Source organism: Gobio gobio (genome assembly GCF_949357685.1).
Source record: "Gobio gobio genome assembly, chromosome: 25".
Taxonomy (NCBI): domain Eukaryota; kingdom Metazoa; phylum Chordata; class Actinopteri; order Cypriniformes; family Gobionidae; genus Gobio; species Gobio gobio.
This window is the reverse complement of record NC_137121.1, coordinates 23,084,583-23,103,370: the sequence shown is the minus strand read 5'-3', so window position 1 is coordinate 23,103,370 and position 18,788 is coordinate 23,084,583. Positions and strand designations below refer to the sequence as shown.

The window sequence follows — 18,788 nt, the reverse complement described above, 5'->3', positions numbered from 1 at the left end:
ATATATATATATATATATATATATATATATATATATATATATATATATATATATATTTAAATAAATATATATTTAAATAAATATATATTTAAATAAATATACATTTGGATACTCTTATGCTACACTTAAAATTTACTGAATTAAGAATAATATAATGTAATACTACATTAAGTCTTGAAATCAGTTTTGAGTAAATCAGTGTCCCCAAACACATTATGTCGGTAAAGAGGTCGTCAGGCAACCCTGCACAGAATCAATAACTGACTCATCAGGGTTAAAGTGTGTGTACTGTATTTTTGTGGTTTTTGCCCGAGGCTGGTCTGATCTGTTCTCCCCACCCCTCACACGTGGGACAGCAGCCTCCTCAGAAACAGTGTGTGTCACGCCTGGTGGACAGGGTTTTCCTGAAACCTTCCACCCAGTGTCTCTGCTTCACCATTACTGTACTCTATATCAGCTGTTTGATCTTTGACTGGAGGGATAGTTTAGGGACTGTACTTGTGTTCCTTATTTGGTGTTGGTGAATCACTTGCATGTTATGGTATTCAACCAACATAGTCGTTTAGGTATATTCACCATTCTATCGTTTGAACCCCAATTTTTTTCTTCCATGAGGCACAAAAAGAGAAGGCCTTTTATTTTCAGCTTTAAGACGGTAGACACCTACATTCTTCCTATCTTCCTGTAATGTTGAAAACATGGAATCGTTCTTGTGACTAATAAGCGCTGTTTCAACAAGTGATAATCAGTTTGCAAATATTTTCTGTTGACTGCGTCAAAATTATTTCTATAATTTCACTTTAAATGACTCCGTTAAGTGAATCATCTGAATTTTGAGAAAAAGTTCCAGGTTTTAGTTCTGTTTCCTGCTTTTCAGTTTGTTTCTTTCATTGATTTCACCTGTTGTTAATTTCATTGATTGGTTGTGTATTTAAGCTCTGTTTCCTTCAGTTCATTGTCTGTTCTCATTGGGTTTACACAGTTCTGTGATCAAGAGTGTTTGAGTTTTTAAAAAAATGAAATCTTAAAGGTGTGAGTTTTAGTGGCATCTAGCAGTGAGGTTGTGAATTGCAACTACTCAACGCTCAACCGTAGCAAATAGAGAAGCTACAGGGGCCGACAAAGGACCAAAATGTCAACGTCAGAGAGAGCAGAGAGTAGCTAGCGCTTTGTAGAGAAGTTTGTCCGTTTAGGGCTACTGTAGAAACATGACGGCACAAAATGGCGTCGTCACGATGTATGTAAAAAAGCAATGGCTCATTCTAAGGTAATAAAAACATAACAGTTCATTATGTAAGGTCTTTATACACCATTGAAAACATATTATATTGCATTTCTGTCAATATATCCTCATAAATACCACACACTGCACCTTTAAAGCACCACTAGGTAACGTTTCAACCTTTATAATTTTCAAACCTCTTGTGATGATACATCGACTTACAATAGGTTGAATGACACGTCTGCCATTGCCTGACGGGGTCTGTATCGTTTTTAATCGTACTTTTAAACTTCGGGTTTCGGGTAGTAACCCGAGAAAAAAAAAGAACTACAAAATTCGACTGCTTTACGGCATATACGTCACTTCCACCACCACCCCCACTTCCTTAAATTCGGACGTGCGAGGCGAGCCAAACTATCATTTGTTTGCCGAGTGTTATAGTCATGGCCGAAGCAGCACAGAAAAATAAGAAAGCAAAGGTTTTGTCGGAGGAAAGCAAAAAGAGGAAACGAGAAAGGGATCGGATTAAAGGCAGGACGAGGATCAACATTGGGCCGGCGTTTGCTCGTTGGCGTGAGCTGAAGGTGGAGGGGCTACATTCTTGCAAGTAAATACATAAGACGTACAAAATCATATTTTAGGATACCTAACATGTCTGTGATATTTGTTTATTTGTCTTGCCTCAAGCTATAATGCAAATCGATTTTTCAAATTTGCAGATTCATCTACGGTAGCTTGATATTATAATATTGACGATATATGGTTATTATCTACCACTCAAACATTGAATTGAAGTATCATATAGATTCTGTAAAACGGTAACCAATAGACTAGGCTACTGTAAACGTGAGCATCGCGATCATTTGGCGTTTGAAAAAAATAAAACCCATGAAATTATATTCATATGACATGCTGAAACATATGCCACTGTACCTGGGGTGAAGACATTTCACACGCGACGCAAGCAGAACACCTGCATGTGAACTCCATAGACATGTGAACTCCTCCCGCAGTGTTCAGGGCTATCATGGTTGTCATGTCAACAAATGCACGTGCGATGCATCCGCTGATGTAGAATGACAGTTTACGACAGTAGTAGAGGACAATACTGTTTCCCAACTGTAGGGGGACCCCGAGAGCAAACCCTACCTAGTGCTGCTTTAACTGCTGCCATTTCTCATCTTTATCGCAAACGTCGCTGACACCATGCAGTTACCTTTTTTATTTTTCATTCAGTGGCGAAAACAAGCTTCCATGCTAATTCTGCATTTATTTGATCAGTATCGTTACAAACAGTAGCATTGTGAAATATTATTACAATTCAAAGTAACAGTTTTTTATGTTAGTATATTTCAAAATGTAATTTATTCCTGTGATCAAAGTTGAATTTTCAATCTCATCTTCAGTCTCACATGATCCTTCACAAATCATTCAAATATGCTGATTTGATGCTCAATAAACATTTATTATGGTTATTAACAATGTTTAAAACAGTTGTTCTGCATAATATATATATGTTGTTGTTGCTTTTTTGGAAATCGTGATACATTTATTTCAGGATTATTTTATGAATAGAAAGTTCAAAAGAATAGTATGTATTTTCTTTTGTAACAGTTTAAATGTCGTTACTGTCATTTTTGATCAATTTAATGCTTTACTGCATCCTCAGTCTATTAATTAAAAAAAAAAAAATCTATTTTAATATCAGGATTTGTCCTTGCCATTACAACAAAGGATTTTTTTTAATTGAATATTTTATTATTTTAAATGGTGACACATAATAGTAACAGGGATGATACATTATGTCAAATAAAATGAATCAAAATAATAAACGACTGAATAAATAAATAAAGACAAGATGCTATTATATTTCCTTTGTGTGTGTGTGTGTGTGTGTGTGTGTGTGTGTGTGTGTGTGTGTGTGTGTGTGTGTGTGTGTGTGTGTGTGTGTGTGTGTGTGTGTGTGTGTGTGTGTGTGTGTGTGTGTGTGTGTGTGTGTGTGTGTGTGTGTGTGTGTGTGTGTGTGTGTGTGTGTGTGTGTGTGTGTGTGTGTGTGTGTGTGTGTGTGTGTGTGTGTGTGTGTGTGTGTGTGTGTGTGTGTGTGTGTGTGTGTGTGTGTTCATCAAAATTTGCTAATATAGTAAGAGACTGTAAACAAACAAAAGAGAGCAGGCTAAAATACGGCATCCTCTAAAAAAACATGAAATAAAATAAAACGAGTTGATTTTATTGATGTGATTTCCCATTGGCATCGGTTATTCATTGTTAAAGTCACCCAATAACTCAAATGACACACGTTTTGTCGAATGACACACTCAAAGATTTGAGGCCAAAAGTTTAAACTGAAGGTAAAAGGGAACACTTTGAGATGCTGTGAAGGAATATTGTGACATTTCAGAAAGGTCAGACGTCTGTTCACAGTGGAGAATGTCAGAGTGACAGTTACGTCTGTTTGCTGCGGATTTGTGCGCCTTCTTTAAAAATGAGAATTTTTAAGATAACCGCCAAAAGAATAAAAGAATAACAAAACACGCTAAAAGATCATTGGTGTTAGACACAGTATAAATAATGGATTTCAACAAACAGAAAATACAAATGACATTGGAAGTAAGACATTGTGGTATCATTTGTCAACATACATTAGTTAACATGAACGGACAATGAAAACTGTGGTATAATAGACAATTAAAAAAAGTGAACAAAGATGAATAAATACTGTAAGAAATTGTTAATTTAGTAAAATTGTTAGTTAATGTGTAACTAATTTGACCTCGTTGTAAAGTGTTGCTGTAATTGTTTATGCAAAATAAACAATGTTTACATTTTTTTTGCTCATTTTTTAAAATATGGTTTTATTACCATTTTTTTCCAATGCTGAACAAAGCTTGTAATGTGACTTGTGTCATAGGTTTCAACAGATGTCACCTTCAGGAAAGCTCACAGAGCGGCTTGTGGTGCAGGAAACCAAAGTGTTTCCCTCTCGCTTTTCATCTCAAACAAACTGACAGAGCGGCAGCCATGGCGACAACAGATATTTTGGGGGCATGGAAACAGTTTAACAAACAAAAGTTCATGTTTCATCATTCTAACAAGCAGAACGTCGGATTTAGAGATATGGGGGCCCAACAGTCAGACTTTTTGCCGAAGGTCAAAAGCATTAATGGTTTGTGTCACATGAGATGAGAGCAGAATCATATATAGGCTAGTCCTCTAGACTCTTCCTGGTGCGGGGATCACTTTCATTCCCTGGGTAGGATCAGTCTCTTCTAATGTAATTCATCTGTATTATTCATGTTTCCAGTAATCCCAGTAGATGGGATGATGCTGGAAAGTCATCTTTTGAGATTATGATGTAAGGAAAACATCACAATTAAAGGATTCATGTCCTTTAAAACACACAATGTAAAACAAGCTGGAAATGCAAACACACTGCAGCACCAAATATTGTTGTCTATTTTATTTCAGCTCCAGAGAGAATTTTAGAAAAGAAGGAATGACCAAATATGTTAAATAAATAGTATTTATGTCATATATGTATGTCATGTACATATTTTGTGATACTTCTGAAAACATGCACGCTAGTGCTGTTGTATATTTGGTTGTTGTTAAATTATTATTAGTGTATATATATTTTGTTTTAATATGCCATGTAGGTAATATATATTACACAGACAGAGTCTGGACAAAATAACATTAAACTCAGACTAAATTAAACATCTTAATATAATCAGCATACGTGTGTAAGACAAGCATATCAGGTAAAAAAGCAAACACTGCAGCACTAGTTGAATTAAGACTATATGATGAAATATCACTCTTTTGCGCCCCCTAACAGTCACCCTGAGAGACTACGGCACAATATGCTTGTGAGGCCCAGCAGTAAAATAATAATAATAATAAAGTAAAAAAAAAAGTAAAATAAAATAAAAAAGTAAAATAAAATAAATAAAAAGGTAAAATAAATAAAAAAGTAAAGTAAAAAAAAAGTAAAATAAAAAAAGTCAATTAAAATAAAATAAATAAAAAAGTAAAGTAAAATAATATAGTAAAGTAAAATAAAATAAAAAACAAAACGAAAAGTAAAATAAAATAAAAAAGTAAAGTAAAATAAAATAAAATAAAATAATAAAGTAAAATAAAATAAAAAGTAAAATAAAATAAGTAAAGTAAAGTAAATAAATAAATAAAGAAAAGAAAGTAAATAAGTAAAATAAAATAGTAAAGTAAAATAATATAAAAAACAAAACAAAAAGTAAAGAAAAATAAAATAAAATAAAGAAATAAAGTAAAATAAAATAAAAAGTAAAGTAAAATAAAATAAAAAAGTAAAATAAAATAAAAAATAAAGTAAAGTAAAATAAGTAAAATAAAATAAAAAGTAAAGTAAAGTAATATAAAAAGTAAAATAAAATAAAAAGTAAAGTAAAGTAAAGTAAAATAAAATAAAAAGTAAAATAAAATAAATAAAAAAGTAAAGTAAAGTAAAATAAAATAAATAAATAAATAAAATAATAAAGTAAAGTAAGTAAAGTAAAATAAATAAAGAAATAAAGAAAGTAAAATAAAATAAATAAGTAAAATAAATAAAGTAAAGTAAAGTAAAATAAATAAATAAATAAATGAAGTAAAATATAATATAATAAAATAATAAAGTACAATAAAATAAATAAGTAAAGTAAAATAAGTTAAGTAAAATAAAATAAAATATAAATACAAAAAGTAAAATAAAATAAAAAGTAAAGTAAAATAAAATAAATAAGTAAAGTAAAATAAAATAAAATAAAATAAAATAAAATAAAATAAAATAAAATAAAATAAAATAAAATAAAATAAAATAAAATAAAATAAATAATTAAAATTAAATAAGTAAAGTAAAGTAAATTAAAGTAAATAAATTAATAAATAAATTAAGTTATGTAAAATAAAAAAGTTAAGTAAAAAATAAATAAAATAAAGTAAAGTAAAGTAAAATAAATAAAAAATAAAATAGTTTAATTTAATTTAATTTAATTTAATTAAAAATAATACAATTAAATTAAATTAAATACAACAATAAAACTAAACTAAACAAAACAAAGTCAAATAAAGTAAAAGAAAATAATTTGTATAATTTTTTAATAATTTTATTTAGTCCAGGGAGGATATTAGATGTTAAACAATGCCCAAATATGGAAAATAAATGTACATGATAATGTTAATGATATTAGTAATAAAAAATAATAAAAGTGTTTTTGCCCAACAATATTAACCAGTAATTTAACTCTCATAAGGTTAAAGCTTTGGCTGACAGAAAACTATTATATTATATTATATTATATTATATTATATTATATTATATTATATTATATTATATTATATTATATTATATTATATTATATTATATTATATTATATTATATCATATTATATTATATATTATATTATATTATATTATATTATATTATATTATATTATATTATATTATATTAATTATATTATATTATATTATATTATATTATATTATATTATATTATATTATATTATATTATATTATATTATATTATATTAATTATATTATATTATATTAATTAGATTATAGTTTTTACATTCTTTTTTGTATTATTATTATTATGCTATATTAATTATGTATTGTATCATACTATATCATTTTTAATCTGTTTTTCCGCTATAAAATGTTTCTTATGAACCAACAACCAAAATTATTATTACTAACATTAGTGTTTACAGAATATTTCCCAATAGTAACAATAGCTTGTGCAGCAAAACTACTCGTCCCATCATCCTCTGCGGCAGCAGCACGAGAATGGAAGTCATGTGACGTCATGCGGATGGAAACTTGTGTCCGCTGTCGCTGATAGAGACGAAAGTCCAGAGAAAGATGCATGGAGAGGATGACAGCGCGGCCAATCCCAGCAGGAATTCGCGGATCCTGGCGGCCAAGTCTTTAGATGTGGCCGATTGCGATGGCACGAAGGAGCAGCACTCCAAATTGTGCGGCTACCTGAATAAACTGACAGGGAAAGGGCCCCTGAGAGGCTTCAAGACTCGATGGTTTGTCTACGACCCCAGGAAATGTTATTTGTATTACTTTAAGACTCCTCAAGACGCCCTTCCACTGGGACACATTGAGATCGCGGATGCTTGTTTCAGCTATGATATGGAGGTAGAAGAGGGGCTTTTTGAGATCCACACCGAGGGGAAGGAGTTCCTTCTGAAGGTATTTAACGTGGTTCTTATACATCTGCCCATGCTAATAAGAAACAACAGTTTCCCATATAAAGAGTAATAGCACCAAATGTATTGGTTCATTATGAAAGACAATTTTCTTAATGCACTTAACGGTGTAAAGTGACTGAGAAAGTTCTTATTGCAACAAGTGGTTACTTACTGACATCCTTGTGGTGCTCTTAAAAGTGACAGTAAACCAAAATTCTGTGATTTAATCTTTTCCCTTTTGTAATATATTAAAGGGCTAATATTGCATATCACACACGATTTGGTGCATCCAGCATGCATCATTTGACCTATATTTAGTATACAATATGTATAATATAGCCTATGCAAACATAAATGTCCTATATTTATGTAAGGATACATGTGTACACGGAAGGGAATCTTTCTTTGCACAAAGCACACAGTCATGCAGCTGTTTTCAGGATACAATATAACATGCTGGACTCATCAGTGTTCTTTCCTCATGACTGGAGAATGTAGGACTATAACACAAGATTGTTGTTGAAAAATTGTGCTGGCTTTGCAGTCCCTGCAACAGTTTGGTCTTCTCGCTGGACATGGAGCGCAGTTTTTCAGATCTGAATCTGTTCAGTAATGCAACAGGATGCTGCTTTCTCAACTTCAAGCTCTAAAAATTGAATTTCACATAACATTGTTTCAGGCCCTCATGACACTGCGGTTTAGCTTTTTGTTATCAGGATCTAGGTTGAAGGAAATGTCTTCAAACAGATCTGAGCTGGCACAGGTCTCAGCATGCCTATACTGACTGACACAGTGTTTACCTCTGTCTTGACTAAATATATTATGGGTTTCCACAAGCAAAACTTTGCATAATGTAAGGGTTGCACCGATAATTCAATTTATAGGCCGATAAATCTAAATAAACATTTTTATATAATTTTTGAGAGACGGATCACAAAAAGCAAGAGTCTCCCCATTAAAATCCCCAAGCTCACAATTATAGTGTTCTCATTATAATTTTATGTAGCCTATATGATATGACAGACTTTGCATGTTGACTCAAATCATATTTCAAGCAATTCAAAACCATCATGGCAAACAGTTCACATCTGAAGTGTCTGAGGGAAATAATCTTTATTTATCAGCTTTAATATATCGGCCGTTAACCAATATATTGGCCGATAAAGCTACATTTTTATTAATTTTTGAGAGCCTGATTACAAAAACAAAAGTCTCACCATTAAAAGACATGTCCCAAGCAAACAATTATAATGTTTTTATTATAATTTTATGTAAAATTTATGTAAACACTTAACTGTGTTTTCCTTTTTTGAAGTGATTTCAATCAAATTTCAAGCAATTCAAAACCATTATGGCGAACAGTGCATAAAAGTGACTTTAAAAAAAGTGACATAATCATTTTTATCAGCTTTAATATATCGGCCACATTTTCTTATAGGCCCGATAAAGATAACATTAAAAATAACCAATAGCCGATATATTGTGAATCCCTAAATGTAACATTCTGGGGTCAATGACATTATGCCAGTATTTTTGTTCTGTTGATTCATTTATTCAAAACTACATTAAAAATACAATGCATGTACACCGAACACATTTTTTTGCTGCTTGTTCAAATTGCTAAATTAAAATGAGCTAAAGCAACACAATTGCTATACATTTTGTCCTAACTTAATTTGATTGTGTTCAATCCACTTAAATGTCAAATTGAAGTTTACTTAATCAGTTTGTGTTGAAATTATTTGAATGATTTGTGTTGCATTAACTGAAACTGGGTGGTGGTGCTTGTTAGTTCCTTCCAAGCATGCTTTGCATATGCCTGAATCGAAAGAGATTAAATGTTGAAATTAAGTGTTTTTTATGTGTGTTTGAGCAAGATGAGAAACGGGGGGAGACTTGAGAGTGTAAAATAGTGTTTGATGTTCAATTATGTTGGAATTATTAGAAAAAAGTTAACTGTGGAGATAGAGTGGAGCATTTGCTTAGGCTGTGGACTGATACAGCTCATTTTATTACAGCTTTGCTGAAGGAGCTTTTAATGCTTAGCATTTAAGATGTTAATGTGTGCTGTTGGTTAACTAGTTCAGTCTTATCATTTAGTTGTGTAACAAATATATGATAATGAATAAAAACGTAAAATATATGAAAATGAACTGGATGAATGAATCATGCCAGGGAGTCATATAAAATTCACTTTTAGACTACTTAATTGGTTAATTGGTTCACTTAAAATAACTTAATTCCATGAAGTTACATGAACAAAGTATGTTATTTAAAGCTGCTGTCCGTAACTTTTTTGTGTTCAAGATTTACAAAAATGATATAATGAGAATGTACAACATGAATGCATTTTCCAAATCGTGTTTTTGTCTTACCCTGAATCATTATGGTGCACTTATAATAAATGTTTATATTGGGACTATTTCAGACCGGTCTGGGAGGAAGCGCTGCGGAGGAGAACAGTCCCTGCGTGACTCGCCATAGACATAAACAGAGAGAAGTAGCTCCGGCTGCAATATTCTTCCGCAGTTCTATTTAGTAACCGCTAGAACGCAAAAAGTTACAGACTGCAGCTTTAACTTAACTGATTCATATGGGACCGGTGTACAAATCATGTAAATCTAACTCACTTTTTACATTTATTGACATGAATACATGTTTTTATGATGAGCATGTTTTCGTCTCTTAATTCAAATGTATTTAAATATGTACATAAATATACAGTATGTGGTAATACAACTATCCTGATATTATAATAATTGTGATATCATTTCTCTTCAGGAATTCCTTCTTTTAATGAGGTAAAAGAAAGAATTCCTGAAAAGTAAAGTAGTTTGGAATAATCCTTTATTATTATTTCTTAGAGAAAAAAAAAGAACAAAACTGCTCGTCATGTGGTGCAACCAACATGCAAAAAAATTAATAAATAAAATATGAAATTCTAAAATAGAGAGTCTTCTGCAGATCCTCAAGGTAATAGTTTATTAAACATTTCAGATGATTTTGACAAGCCAAGGTTAATTAAAAAATTTCATGTATGAATTAATATTTCATATAATCATGCTGAAAAATATATAGAAAACATTTTTTTGGAAATATTTGGATGTGTACACTCGCATGTATTCAAGATTTAAGGAAAATATGTTAAACTACCTTATTAAATCAATAACTTTTCTTGAAAATCGTATCAAAGACTTTCTAAACCAGATAAAACTAACTAACATAAATACAATTAGCACATTTCTAAGAACTTGGGTTTTTTAAAAGATGTCCTTTATGGTGGACACTCGTTTGCCATTGACCGTTTGTTAGTGTTTTTTTTTCTGTTTTTAAATGTTATTGATTCTCACAGTTCACATCACCGAGCTGTAAACTGGAACTGAGAATGAAACCAGCATGATTATTCTCAAAGGGGACAGTCACATTCACACCTGGCCCTGTTCCTCCCAAAGACTGCGGTTATACCACAAAACAACAAGCAAAAATAGAGCCTTGGTTTCACACTGCTTTTATTTCTCTTTCTACGTGCAGGCACCCAACAGGCAGGTGATGCAGTACTGGCTGCAGCAGTTACAGCAGAAACGATGGGAGTTCTGCAACATGTCTGGCCACAGAGACAGCTGGTGCTCCCCCACCCCCTTTCATCCACATACGGGCCTGGTGGCCAAAGATGCAGGTGAGATATGTGGAGAAGTGAGCAGGCTGTGACTAACACACAATGCATTGAAAGAAAGATACACATCAGTTTTTGAGCATGTTATCTATTCATATGTGGAATTTTTGATGTCAACCTGTAGCTTGTTTGCTACTAATCATGTGAGTTCATGAAGGCACATGATTCCTCAGTCTGTGTGACACTCTTTGACAGATTTTCCAGAAAGCATGCATGTAAATATAGAAGTTATCGTGTATCCTTGAGTACATACTAGGGATCAGGCCCGGTTCCAGAATCAAATCACTGAGGGTGCTTCTGAAATTACTGAGGGTGCTCTAGTAAAGCCCAGATAGACTAAGCAACGGCTCCATCATAGCAGTGTGTACAGTGAGAAATGTATGATTATTTATTTACAAGTAATTTACCAATAATTGGAATTTCAAAATATTTTGCTACAAATTGTCTATTAATCTATTAGTCTGCCTTTACATTGCTTCAATGCGTTACTAGTATTGTAACATGTCATCTTCCTTAGAAACAGAAAAAAGGTTTTTGTGAATTTAGATTTTTTTTTTTTTTTTTGGAGCATTAAAAAAAAAACGTATTTTTTATTCCTATGTTATAATTTGATATACCATTTTACTTATGCAATATAAACATGGCCATAAATGCCATTCCCATTCTAGGCAATGCATCTATACACTGTATCTAATTGTTGTAATGTAAAAAGACGTGTAATAATATTTTCATAAGAATGTCTTGTATTTCATAAGAATATCCAGACTTAAAACTTGTGTATGTTGTCCGAGAAATTCGTTAAATAATGTCCTCTACAGAGGCAAAACCTCTAATCTGGTTCTCAGGAGGATATTTCTGTCTCATGCATTTATATTTAGATGTCACTTCCGAAACTTTGCTGCATGCATTTGGGCGTCGGTCCTTTTAGCAATAATAGTTTATTCAATTAATGACTGTAGCCTCGAAAGTGAGCCAAGATCGCTACGATCACTAAAATGCTGTTGCTTTGTCAGTTCATCGCGATCTAACAAAGTTCCGTTATAAAAATGAAGTCGTCTCATCAACAATAAACCTCTTACTTGCATCGTGTCTTGACTTTGTTTGTTAGAGAGGTTTCGCGAGCCTGCATTAACTCAGAAACTGCCGCGTTCGAGAGATCAACAACTATATCTGTGATTGGCTACATTACTCACCACTGCAAAAACTCGCTGTAAACAGATGCATTTGACGCTCTCCAGAGCTCGGACACAAATTTGTAAATCTGCCAAATCTGTTTCACCATTATTATTACAGTATCAACTGAGGGTGCCTTTGCTTGCTTTTGAGGGTGCTCTAGCACCCTAGAACCGGGCCTGCTAGGGATGGTTAAGTGAAGAGAAGGCCAAGTATGGTAACCTATACCCGGAATTTGTCCTCTGCATTTAACCCATCCAAGTTAGTGCTCACACAGTAGGAGCAGTGAATACACACACATTTCACGATTTTATGAAATTTCTATTTACAAGCTTACAATTCAATGGATATATATACTGATCAGGCATAGCATTATAACTTGATATTGTGTTGGTCCCCCTTTTGCTGCCAAAACAGCCCTGACCCGTCGAGTCATAGACTCCACTAGACCCCTGAAGGTGTGCTGCGGTATCTGGCACCAAGATGTTAGCAGCAGATCCTTTAAGTCTGGTAAGTTGAGAGGTGGGGCCTCCACGGATCGGCCTTGTTTGTTCAGCACATCCCACAGATGCTCGATTGGATTGAGATCTGGGGAATTTGGAGGCCAGGTCAACACCTCAAACTCGTTGTGCTCCTCAAACCATTTCTGAACCTTTTTTTCTATGTGTCAGGGCGCATTATTATGCTGAAAGAGGACACAGCCACCAGGGAATACCATTTCCATGAAAGGGTGTACATGGTCTGCAACAATGCTTAGGTAGGTGGTACGTGTCAAAGGAACATCCACATGGATGGCAGGACCCAAGGTTTCGATTACCTGGGGAACACTGGGGATGCACTATGGGAAGAAGGCAAGCCGGCGGAGGCAGTGTGATGCTTTGGGCAATGCTCTGCTGGGAAACCTTGGGTCCTGCCATCCATATGAATGTTACTTTGACACGTACCACCTACCTAAGCATTGTTGCAGACCATGTACACCCTTTCATGGAAATGGTATTGCTTCAAAAATGCTTCAGGAAGGGTTTCAGTAGTTTAAGGTGTTGACTTGGCCTCCAAATTCCCCAGATCTCAATCCAATCAAGCATCTGTGGGATGTGCTGAAAAAACAAGTCCGATCCATGGAGGCCCCGCCTCACAACTTACAGGACTTAAAGGATCTTTTGCTAACATCTTGGTGCCAGATCCCACAGCACACCTTCAGGAGTCCAGTGGAGTCCATGCGATTTAATCAAGACAAATTTTTATCTAAAGTCTTATGCTGAAATTAGTTTTGTATACACAAATTAAATATACCTAGAAATAGATTTTGGTCAAAATTAAAATAAATTAATTAATAAATTAATTAAGTCAGACAGAATAAAAGCAGCCAACAAAGAGATCTTAGTAAAGAAATAAGCGGTTGATGTGTTTTTTTTTGTTTGTTTTGTTTTTCTGATTTCTCTTTTCTTTTAATGAGGGACTATAAATGGTTCTTAAAACCCCCAGGCAGTTTTGTGGTTTTTCCTCTGAGACTAGCTGTAGCATTTAACATTATTTTTGAAGTTGAAAAGGCAGAACCAAAACAAAAAGTGAGTGTGCTTCTTCCTTATTAGTGTCAGTTTGCAAGTCATTTAATTAATTTTTATTGAACAGGAAAAATACACCTGTGCAATTCTCTCTGCATTAGATTAATTCAATAGTAATTTAATTTAATTCAATTGATGAGTATAGTTGTTACTGACCAACATTCAGGAGTGTTTCACTGAAATGATAGTAAAGTAGAGCTCATGATAGTCTTGGTATCACAGTAACTTTTGTTAAACAGTTAATGGGAGTACAGCTATATTTGCTTACACTTGCTAAAATGACAAATTAGTCAGAAACAACATTAGTATTGCACCAGAGTCAAAGACTATATTATGTAGTGGTTTTTGATACTTCATGACTTTATTTTCATTATATAAAGAGATTAGTATAAACCGTGGAAGTAAATATAGGAGATTAGTATAAAAGGCTGTAAAAGATTTAGTGTTTAGATTTTAACAAAGTACCAATGTTGCCAAAGTTCTGTCATTTTATTCTCTAGTATTTATTTACATTTCATAAATATTTGCTTAAATGCATATTCTGGCAATACTATAACTGTATGCATAAATATATGTTGGAATATAACTAACAAAGGTAACAGGGTTCGACAATTTTAGAGTTTATTTAGACATTACTAACCTTGTGCATGGCACTACAAGATGCGTATTAGAAAGAGAATTAATTTCTGATATTTCTATATCTCCTGTACAATAATCAATTATTTACTGTATAAACTCACGGTCACAGGGTTGATAATTTATGATTGTGGACAAAAATGCGAAACATAGTGATTAACTTTTTTAATATAGCTGTAAAACATTGTTTCGTATTTTTGTCCACAGACCTAAATAATTATTAGAAGACGTTTTTGTACTTGCAGAGTTCATTTCCTAAAAATATGATGATGTAATTTTGACGAATTTATGCAACTGTAGTTTTACTGTAGAGAAGGGACATTTAAGGGTAACAGGGTTGCATAACTCAGGGAAATGACTAATTTCCTTTTAAAAGTGCATTATGTAAATCCAATAATTTATTGGAAAAAATCATAAGATTTCTGCATATTTGTACAATGTGCATACAACAAATTGTCAACCCTGTTACCATTGTTAGAGTTGATTAAAAAAATTATAAATGGTTCATTCTTGTGACTTGAAAAATCCCTGTATTGGCCCATATTCAAATTTTTATCATTTCTGATTAAAGTAATTGTTTGCACATAAGTTAATAAGGGACTCTGTAGAATGACTCAAACTACGTATTTATCTGTTGGTCATTTTGAACATATTGCGCCAGACTGTGATGGTTGATGTACCCAAATAAACACTGATGACTCAAATCGTGACTGTGTTGTTTTTAGAAGCAATGCTCAACGAGAAGCCCAACGAGAGCATGGAAAGTGTTCGGAGTGACTTTGCTTTGGAGATGGACAATGATGGGCTGGTCGGGCTCCAGTCGGCACGTAACCCTGTGGCGCAACCGACCGCAGCTCTCAACTCCCTCCGACACTGGGGCTCTGAGCTCAGGTAGGAGCCTAGGGGACTCGCACTAGCATGGACTTTTATTGTTATTGGATGTCAAATTTAGGTTCAAAATTAAGCGTATATTTGAAACATGTAGAGCTGTAGAATTGTTTTAATTTTTTATAAGAAAAACAACTGTATTATGTGGATAATATAAAATTAAATGTTCACATTTATCTTTATTAAAGTTTAGAACAGGGGTTTTCAAACTTTATGATGCCAAGGACCCCCAAATATGATGAATCTTTAATGAGGGACCCCTCATTAAGGGAACTATAATAAAGGGATAAAGGGAACTATAGTGAGAAAACTCACCAACAAGATTCAAAGCAAACATACAAATCTGGGAAGCATGCATATGATAAGAAAGAAGAGAAACATTAAGAAAATATAGCTGCAAGCAGCAATACCGGGGCCAAGCGCAACAGAAGCAAACAAGGAAGCTAGCAGCAGACCAACTGAAAAAATGAGTGAAGACATTTGAAGACAATTTTAAGCAAAAATGTTAAAACCCCACATTAAAACTTTTGAGTTGTATAGAGCCAATGTCATATTTTGTTCTATTATAATGCCACCAAGAGGCACAATCCTACCATTTTTTTTGTGTCCATACATGTGTGTGTGAATTTTTGTGAAAATATCTCATTTCGTTTTGGAGTTATAGACATTTATGTGATAAAACACGTAAAAAATGACTGACACCTGACGTTGATTGGATTTTACTACCCCTTACTATCAATATTTTGACATTTGGGCTCACCTACGTGATTATCGACCTATGTTTCCGAACTTCTGACGCTGGTTTCGTCTCGATCGGACTAGCGGTTTCGAAGATATCAGCTGATTTTTTAAAAGCGCTAAATTACAACGCTGCACAAACCATACACCGAGACCTGTCAAGTTTGGTATCGTTGGACTCGGCAAGGATTCAGGAGACAAAAAAGTTACTCCCATGAAAATAAGTCAATCTCACCCAAAGTTATAAGCGTAAAAAAAAAAAAAAAATCTCCACTACGTGGAGCTGTTTCGAAACTTCTCAGGATCTTTCAGGGCATTGGATGACCCATACTGAGTTTCGGAACAATCCGTTCATGTGTTCATAAAAATACAGCATTTTAGCACATAATTCAAAATGTCTGACAGCCAAAATGGCCGATATGGTAAAATTGGATATCAGACGACTCGACATTTTGCCCTGAATCTAACGAGACCACTTATGATTTTTGGACAAACGGTTCAAAAGTTATAAGTAAAAATAGCCATTTTTCATATCTCCGCACCAGTAGGTGGCGCTGCGCCGAAACGCTGCAAGTTGCCTCAGGTCATGCTTGTGATGACGTACCAAGTTTGGTCTGAATACAATAAAGCGTTGCGAAGATACAGCCTTATGCCTGTTTTTGCAAGTGCTTTGTAAAATTTGTTCATGCGTTTATCAAAAACAATTTGACGAATCAACTTGAATTCCATAACTTTTTGTCAGCACTGGCTGAAGATGATCTGGTTCAATTTTCGTGCAAATTAGTCGAACTAGGGTACGAGTTCGCAAAAGTACGTTTTTGGGAAAATTCCAAACGGCAGGACATTTATAATGACGGGAAATGGCGTCATAAGGTGCGAATCGGCATGATCTCAAAATTTTTTTTGTTTCTAGCCCTTAAGGTTCAAAAGTTATTAGCATAAACATGAGTACAAATTTGGACAGGTGATGGCGCTAGAGGGATTGAGTTAGAGACACCAAAATTGCTTTGGTGACAGATCAGACTGTCCTCTATTAGTGTGCCAAATTGCACAACTTTTTACCATACGGTTCTATGGGCTGCCATAGACTCCTATGGCGGAAGAAGAAGAATACGGGAGTGGTTTCAACGGGTGCCTTCACAGCTTCGGTGCTTGGCCCCTAATGAAACAGTTATAATGTTTGGTAGACTTTATCAATTTTTGCTTTCTTTTCTGGGGACCCCTTAGGAACCTTCTAGAATTTGAAAACCCCTGGTTTAGAATTTAGTGATAACTTTCCCATTCTTTTAAAACTATGAACACACAGTTGTGGTTTGGATTTTATAATGTGAAAATCTATATGCAATTTGTATCAAAACAACATTTAATCTTTTTTTTGCACACAGTATATAGCATACAGTCATACATTTATATATGTTTTATTAATAGCCTTCAATTTGCACATAATTTGCAGGAGGACATTAGGATATATGTGAAAAATTCATATGATTAATCAAATAATCAACATACTTACTATCAAAATATTTGCAAGTAGTAAGAAATATTTTCATAATATTAATAAAGTATAATTCATAGAATTATTTTATATCAGCCTAATCATACTGAAGCTGATAAATCAGACTATAGTGGCATCTGCCAATATTATAGTTAGGGGCCAAGCACCGAAGGTGCGAAGGCACCTATTGAAACCGTTCCCGTTCTTCTTATTATTATTCCTCCGTTTCTTCCGCCACAAAGTCTATGGCAGCCCATAGAACCGTATGGTAAAAAGTTGTGAAATTTGGCACACTCATAGAAGACAGTCTGAAATGTCACCATAGCAAATTTGGAGTCTCTAACTCAATCCCTCTAGCGCCACCATCAGTCCAAAATTGGACTCATGTTTATGTTAATAACTTTTGAACCATAAGGGCTAGAAACAACATTTTTTCCTCTGATTCCTTGGCTCAAGACGTCCTATGAAGTCATTTTCCGTCATAATAATTTTCCCGCCATTTTTAATTAACCGAAAAACCTACTTTTGCGAACTCGTCCTAGACGGTTCATCCGATTTGCACGAAAATTGAACCAGATCATCTTCAGACCATGTTGAAAAAAAATCTTGCAAATCAAGTTGGTTCGTCAAATCGTTTGCAATAAACGCGCAAACAAATTTTACGTAGCGGTTGCAAAAACACACTTTAGGCAATATCTCCGCAACGCATTATCGTATTCAAACCAAACTTGGTACATGTCATCACAAGCATGACATGAGGCAACATGCAACGTTTCGGCGCAGCGCCACCTACTGGTCCGGAGATACGAAAAATGGCTGTTTTTGCTTATTACTTCTGAACTGTTTGTCATAAAAGTAAAAAAAAAACATAAAAGTGGACTTGTTAGATTCAGGACGGTATGCCGAGTCGTTTGATATCCAATTTTACCATATCGGCCATTTTGGCTGTCGGCCATTTTGAATTATGTGCTAAAATGCTGTATTTTATGAACGCTTAAACGGATTGTTACGAAACTCGGTATGGGTCATCAGCACGATGCCCTGAAGGAGCCTGAGAAGTTTCGAAACAGCGCCACCTAGTGGAGATTTTTTTTTTCAAATGCTTATAACTTTAGGTGAGATTGACTTATTTTCATGAGAGTAACTTTTTTTGTCTCCTGAATCCTCGCCGAGTCCAACGATA

At 33.8% G+C, this 18,788-nt stretch overlaps 1 protein-coding gene across 1 annotated transcript in view; it reads left to right on the top strand.

The window, feature by feature from the left end:
• The first annotated feature begins 7,020 nt into the window (after positions 1-7,020).
• The window catches only part of tbc1d2b (TBC1 domain family, member 2B), a 28,274-nt gene continuing 16,506 nt past the window's right edge, over positions 7,021-18,788 (top strand). The window contains exons 1-3 of the mRNA XM_079810044.1: positions 7,021-7,438; positions 10,969-11,113; positions 15,210-15,375. Of these exons, the coding sequence (XP_079666170.1) occupies positions 7,100-7,438; positions 10,969-11,113; positions 15,210-15,375 (650 nt within the window). The 5' untranslated portion in view covers positions 7,021-7,099. The remainder of the gene's footprint in view (positions 7,439-10,968; positions 11,114-15,209; positions 15,376-18,788) is intronic.